This window comes from Dipodomys ordii, unplaced genomic scaffold (genome assembly GCF_000151885.1).
Source record: "Dipodomys ordii isolate 6190 unplaced genomic scaffold, Dord_2.0 Scaffold46, whole genome shotgun sequence".
Classification (NCBI taxonomy): Eukaryota; Metazoa; Chordata; class Mammalia; order Rodentia; family Heteromyidae; genus Dipodomys; species Dipodomys ordii.
Genome location: NW_012267262.1, coordinates 13073158 through 13080649, shown reverse-complemented (window position 1 = coordinate 13080649; position 7492 = coordinate 13073158). Strand labels below are relative to the sequence as shown.

Here is a 7492-nt window from a genome sequence, read left to right as displayed (position 1 = left end):
AGATGGAGCTGGACCGCTGGACGCAGCTGGGGCTCGTGTTCCTGCAGCTCCTGCTCATCTCATCTTTGCCAAGAGGTACTGTGAGTGGCGTTCAGGACGCCCCTGGAAGGGCATTTCCTTCCCGGGTGGTGGGGGGGGGGCGGGAGCGGCGGGGTTGGGGTGATGGGGACTGGACTTGGCAGTTTCAAGGAGGCAGGGGTGTGGGTGGCTAATCTTGGGGGCTTGGCTGGTGGTGCTGGAGTTAGAGCCTGTTGCCCTCCCTGAGAACGGAAGGCGATATCCCTAGTTGTAGACTAAACTGTCTCTAGAAGGGGAGACCAATTATATTTGGCTCCTTTTTTAAAGTCCCGGGTCACCTTGAGGATGGGGTTGAGTTTAAGTGGCTGTGTGCTTTGCAAATACAAAGTTTTCCCTGGGAAGCAGTCCTGCAGAGGTGAGCAGGAAAGAAGGCAAGAGAGCTGGGCTGGCTTGTTGCTCTGCCTGGAGAACCTTGATCTGCATGATTTCACTGATAGAACCCTTTCTGCTCAGGTCCTCAAGCCTAGGAGATCGAGGCACTTCCTTCCTACTAAGAAGGAAAGCCCGAGGTTGAAATGCCAAGTTCTTTTTGGGGACACACGCAGTGTTTGTTTGGAAAGCATTCTGGTTTCTTTGTTTTGTTTTGTTTTTTTTACATGCCATTTTTCTGAGCCACAATTCCCAGGTCCAATGGGCTGGGTGGGTGGAGGCGAGGGTAAAAAAAAAAATGAGGCTGGGACATGACATAGAATTCTTGGGAACCTCTTGAGTCAGCAAAGGGGAAACCCCAGGAAATGGCAGGCCTGGGAAGGGCTCTTTGGCAGGTGAGAAGCAGCTGCCCTTACCTGGCCAGAGGGTGAGGGGTCAGGAGGTGAGAGAGCGGAGGACTGACAGAACAGAAAGCATCTCTTCCTGGCAGCTTGCCTATCAGTCTCTGGTGCCTCTTTACCGTGCAGGCAGCCTGTCCTTTGTGTTTAGCTGAGCCATGGGTGCTGTGATGCTGCAGGTGGTTACAGGGAACTGCAACAGGTAGAGAAGGAGGTTGGTGGTGATACTTACATGCAATAGCCTGCTGGAGAGAAGCAGAAGACAAGTGTCTGTGTCAACAAAAAGCCTGGATATAGGAGGCCTCTTCCTCCACTTCGGATGCACACTCTATCTACAGCCAGCTTCCTCCTCCCGTTTTTTTTCCGTGATTTACTGTCTGAAGGTCTGAGTGTTTCCTTTGCCTTTGGTCCCAGGAGCAGCCCAAAGACAATAAAAGAGAAAGCAGAAGTAGCCCTTTAAGTAAGTCTAATCTGCCACCCTAAACACTTGCCCAGGGGTAAATTGAGGATTTTGCCTTAGGATTCCTCCCTGTTCCATATTTGCCTTTTGGAACCAGATCACCGGGGTGTGGTGGTCTAGAGCAACTCTAGAAGACCCTGGTTCTTCTCAGAGCATCCGGATTCAGTGGTTCAGATTTCCCTTGTGGTCAGTCCCAAGCTTCTCTTCTCCATTTCCATAACGTGGCAGGTGAGACAACTCCAACCCACGAAAGCTGAAAAACAAACTCGGCTCCCCAGCATCTGAAAAACTCATTTCTTGCTAATTTAAGATTCTCTTTTACCTTTTGCTGTGGAAAAGCTTTGGGGAGGGTGTGTGGTTTGTTGTCAGCCAAGCCGCTGACTGAGCCAGAGGAGCAGCTTCATGCATTTAGCACGGACATTCCAGTTGTTGAACTGAAGAGTGGAGAAGGAAAATATTTCTTCATGTAGTTAGTGTACAAGTCCACTCCCTGCTGGAATATTGCATCTGGCTCCAGCAAGAAAAAGCTTGGATGCATTTCTCCTGTAATTACTTTTCTAAAAAGAGGATCTGAAATGTAAATATCCGTGGGATGATGTTGTTCCTAGACACGGGATATGTGTCGGAGGTCAGGAATCCAGACATGAGGCCAAGTGATAAACGCGACATAAACAGCAATGAGGTGGAAGCCCAACTCTAATGGACTCCGCCAAATAGCAGTGGTGCTGCCAATGTGACTCGGCCTAAGAGGAAAACCTCGTTTAAAACATGAGGCTCTTGGGAAATGAAGCTTTATTATGAATCACTTTGCTAGTGACATTTCCAACAGTTAGCTAGTAAGGTGGGAACCCAAATATAACTGGGGAAGAAAATGTGAAGCCCAGGTATTCTTCAGTGTCAGCAGGGAATGTGGAAAGCAAGCAAGGGGGAAAGAGTGGCAAGGAAAATTAGATGGTGGCTTCTGGTGGGATGTGTTAGCACATTCCAAAGACGAGAGCTGTGGAAATTGAGCTTGCAGACATGGTGGATTTTGTGGGAATCACAAAGAGGGTGTTCCCTTATCATATATTCTGAGAGCTCTTGGCACCCCACAAGGAAGATAATTTCATGGTAGGACTATGGATTTTCGGAGCAGAGACTGTCTTTAGTGATTATTTTTGCTTGAGTCTTTCCATTCCAAGGACAAGATTAACCACCTAGCAGGCAGTGAAGGTTTAAGATGCACCTAGACTTTAAATCACATGCTTTATATACTTAAGTTTTAGGCTATTAACTATTAACACAGTTGCTTCACTATCACTGTTTTACAGGTGAAGTTTGGAGAGGTTCTAAGATTGGTTCAAGGATACACAGGCATAGTTCTTCAAAGCGTTAAACATATAATTACCATCTGACCTAGCAATTCAGTGTGTGATCTATGCATCTAAAAACTGAGGGCAGAGACTCAAACAAATACCTGCATCCCAGAGTACATAGCAGCATTACTCTCCAAAGTCAAAAGCTGGAAACAAGCCAACTGTCCAAAGGTGAATCAACCAAATGTGCTACACACATATGATGGAATAACACTTTTAAAAAGAAGAAAATTTTGGCCCATGCTACAACATAGATGAACAATACGTTGGAGGAGCTGGACACAAAAAGACAAACACCAGCCGGGTGCTGTTTGCTCACCCCTGTAGTTCTAGCTATTCAGAAGGCTGAGGTCTAAGGATTGAGGCTTAAAGCCAACATCAGCAGAAACATTTGTGAGACTCTAGTTAATCAGCAAAAAGCCAAAAGTAGAGGTGTGAATCAAGTGGTAGAGCAAGAGTCTTGAGCAAAAGCAAGCCAAGCAAGAGCATGAAGCTTTGAATTTGAGCCTCAGTATTGGGGTGTGCTTGCGTGTGCACACATATGACATACTCTGTGCAATTCCATTTGTATGTGGTACCTACAATAGTCAGTTCACAGAGACAGGAAGTAAGATGGTGACAACCAGGGGCCACAGGGAGAAGGGAAAAGGAAGTTAGTGTTTAATTGGTGTAGAATTTCAGTTTGATAGGATGCAAAAGTTCTGGATATATATATATGTGTGTGTGTGTGTGTGTATATATATATATATATATATATATATATTCCATCTAACAATATAGGTATGATGGCATATACGTCTAATTCCAGTATTTGGGAGGCTGAGGTATGAGGTTTGGGAGGGAATTCAAGGCCAGTATTGACTACATAGTGAGACTGCTTTCATAAGTAATTAAGTAATCATGTAAGTGAGTAAAGTCTGAATAGGTGGAGTACAAGGTAGTCTCTAGCTGTCTTATTTTGAGCTCAAGTTCACCTATTCCCTGGGTGACTTTCACTCACACATCTAGCACATGGATTGGTGGTGCCATGTACATGTTACCTTGGCAGGATTTCTGGACATGTAGGAAGCAGACTAGAGACAGCCCTGGCTAGCTTCAGTTGGGGGCATAGTTGCTCTGTCATGCTTGGCTGCGGTAAAGAGGAAGAGTGCACAGTGAAGACTGCAAACTGGCAGCCCACAGTTGCCTTAGCAGAGACACTTAGTAGAACCCCATGTACAGAAATGTTTGAAGCTGATTGCCTTGAGGTGGGCTAGATCCACCCTCTAGTCCCACAGCCTACCTTCTCCTGTTTGATACCGACTACCAGCATTTGTGTTCTTGATCTCCATTCCTAAGAGTAGTGGGGCAGAAGAGAGAAAGAAAGGGAAGGATGGAAGTAGAAGGCTGGATGCTCAATGCTGAGAGTTGCAAAGGGGTAATACTACTAAGGCTAATGATGATTGGCTAATGACTTTTTTGTGTATGTGTGCGAGTCAGGGTTTGGGTGCTGTCCCATGTTGTTTTGCTCAAGGTTAGCACTCTATCACTTGAGCCACAGCTCTTGTCCTCACTGTTTGGTGGTTCACTGGAGATTAGAGTCTCACAGACTTTCCTGCCTAGGCTGTCTTCTAACCATGATCATCAGATCTCGGCTTCCTGAGTAGTTAGGATTATAGGTATGAGCCACTGGCACCTAGTATAAGAGGACTTTAAAAGGCACCCACTAGGGCTGGGAATGTGGCTTAGTGGTAGAGTGCTTGCCTAGCATGAATGAAGCCCCGGTTGCCTTCCTCAGTATCACATAAACAGAAAAAGCTGAAAGTGGTATGATGGCTCAAGTAGTAGAGTGCTAGCCTTGAGCAAAAGAAGCTCAGGGACAGTGCCCAGGCCCTCAGTTCGAGCCCCAGGACTGGCAAAACAAACAAACAAATAAATAAAAACACCCACTGTATAGGACTTTTCTTTCTTTTTGTCTGTGGTTGAGGGACTTAAATTCAGGGCCTGGGCACTATTTTTGTGCTGCTAAAGACTAGTGCTCTACTACTTTGAGTTACAGCTTCACTTCTGGGTTTTGGGCGGTTTATTGGAGAGAAGAATCTCATAGATAGGCTGGGAAGGTAGCTCAGTGGTAGAGCACTTGCCTTGCATGCATGAGGCCCTGGGTTTGATTCCTCAGCACCACATAAGCAAAAAGAAAAAAGTTGGATGTGGCGCTATGGCTCAAGTGGTAGAGCACTAGCCTTGAGCTGAAGAGCTGAGGGACAGTGTCCAGGCCCAGAGTTCAGGCCCCACGACTGGACCCCCCCTCCAAAAAAAAAGAAAGAAAAGAAACAAAAAAAAGAATCTCATAGATTTTCCAGCTTGGCTTTGAACTTCAATCATCGGATCTCAGCCTCCTGAGTAACTAGGATTACAGGTGTGAGCCACCAGTGCCTGGCTTACATAGGACTTTTCTAAGCTTCAAATTATAATTTAATTTGTGTGTTTCCTAGAGCCTAATTGTACCTCTCTCTCCAGGACCTCCTACTCTTAAGTACAATATTTTATTCTCATGACTGACCTTTAGCCTAAATTTTTGGTAGGAACTGAGGAGGAGCCTGGGAGCTATGTCGGCAATAAGCTATGAACAAAGCATTTTTGGACATGGAAACCCAGAAATAGAGATGCCATGGAACATGGGAATATTCACAAGTCCTGAGGAAGCCTTTGGAATGTCATTGACATGAGCTTGGGATTGACTCAGTCTTCCTACACCTGGCTTATATTGGCACAGTAAGACTAGCTGAGCTAATAGTGATTGGACACCTAATAATAGGTTTTAAGTAAAAAAAAGTTTTTTTTTTATCTGTCTTACTGGGGTGGCCAATCAGGATAGAAGAGCAAACGTCTCGGCTTCCCTCATTAGAGGCCAGCTCTGGATGGGACAATTGATTTGGAGTGTGTGTAAATTGGAAAAAGCACCATTTCCCTGATGAGTGAGAATGTTGTCCCCACCTCTTTACATGGGTAAAGAGCTAGCACCCTCTTCCTCTATGGACATTTGAGAGTCACGAGTACCTGGCTTTCTTCTCCTCTTATTTATTTTAATGGACAGGGAAATGCAGGGTTTCTATTTTCCAGTTCCTGAATTGCAAAGCAGATTGCCCAGAGGCCAACTGGAATACTGAGAGTAATAGATCGCTGGTAGGAAGTCTACCAGGTTCGAGTCTTGTCTGTATTTATGCCTTGTCAGTCCTCACAAGATCTGGACCAAAGTTTTAGATTTATGATGGAAAAGAAGTAGAGATTGTAGAAGAACATAGGCTCTCTATCTGTAAACAGAATGCCTCAAGGAAAGCAGAGAACTAGAGCTGGCTGGAGACTTCTCACTGTCTGGCATAGAGATGTTCTTATTTTCTACATCTAACTTATTCCTTTTTATTTTTCTAGTTCACAATTACTTGTGGGATGTATTTAGAGTTCAGGGAGTTTGAGAGCAGAGTAGGTGGGCAGTAGTACATCAAATTCTTTTTTTTAAATTTTTTAAAATTATCTTTGAGTAGTTGCCATTCAACAAGACAGTTTATGAATATAGTACAACTTGATCAATGTCATCCCTTTAAACATTCTCAGCTACCTCTCCCAACCCACCCCTGTACATAAAATTCTCATCCTTGATGACAGAGATCCCTAAAGCAAACTTGTCTTTGAAGAAGCTTCTATCTTAGACAGCCTACTCCCAAGTTTTGCCCTCCAAATAACTGATTGAGTTTGTGAGAGATACTAGGCCATCTTAAATCCTCACAACAAACCTAAGAGGGGGTGCAGTGTCATGAAGCCCAGTTTATACACAAAAAGAACTTAGGCAAACTTTCAGGACCTGGCCTAGTCATATGCTGGATGTCTGTGTTTAGGCACAGACAGTCTGATTCCAGAGAGATGCTCTTAGATTCTGAGCAACACCAGTAACAACCAGCAGCAAGCAGGTCCCCAATGTGACAGATCTGCTGGCTGTATTTGAACCAAATGTTAAAAGACCCTGGAATTAGGAGAGACGTCTGATTGAACCTGTGGCTGTTCCAAGTGCTCAGGCTAGGTTAAAGATGGTTAGTCATGTGCTCTTCTCTGTGGAGGGAGAATGGAGGGTGAGAAAGAACAGAGACAATGGCTTCAGTGGGTCCCATGAGAAGCCATGGCTTCGAGAAAACGGGTGCTAAGCAGCCCAGAATCCAACCAGTTTCCAGGATAACTGTTCACAGGGTCACGGGTCTCACTCTGATTAGACATGGGAAGTGGAAGGTTCTTTGTTCCATGGTCAACTTTTGTAATTCAAATCATGTGTCTCTTTGCAAGAGGAGCAACACTGGGGATGGAGAGGTATTTCAAGTCTACCCCTGACATGATGTATCCTTGCTCCTTTCCAGATTTGTTCCATCTCACTTATCAGCATGTACGCTCTTTAGCCATGGGATAAGGTGAAGGGCAGAATGAATCAAGGAAAGCTATTTTTCTTCTCTTTTGGCAATATCTACATGTAACTGCACTATCTACTCTACCATTTAAGTCATTCCCCCAGAACTTTTTGCTTTAGTTATTTTTCATATAGGGCCTCTCCTCTCTCTCCCCCCCTCCCCTCTTTGCCCAGGCTGATTGAGACCTCAATCCTTTTATTCATACCACCTACCATAGAGCTTAGACCACAGGCATGAGATGCCATGCCTGGTTTATGAAGATGGACAATCTAACCTCACACCACAGTCCTTTTGATGTCTATCTCCCACATAACTGGGATTACAGGCACGAATCACCATGCCTAGCACAAAGCCATTGTCTTCTCCTCCTCCTCCCCCTCCCCCTCCTCCTCCTCCTCC

General features: G+C 45.1%; 1 protein-coding gene across 1 annotated transcript in view; it reads left to right on the top strand.

The window, feature by feature from the left end:
* The window catches only part of Pamr1 (peptidase domain containing associated with muscle regeneration 1), a 74596-nt gene continuing 67104 nt past the window's right edge, over window positions 1-7492 (top strand). The window contains exon 1 of the mRNA XM_013019579.1: window positions 1-75. Within this exon, the coding sequence (XP_012875033.1) occupies window positions 3-75 (73 nt within the window). The 5' untranslated portion in view covers window positions 1-2. The remainder of the gene's footprint in view (window positions 76-7492) is intronic.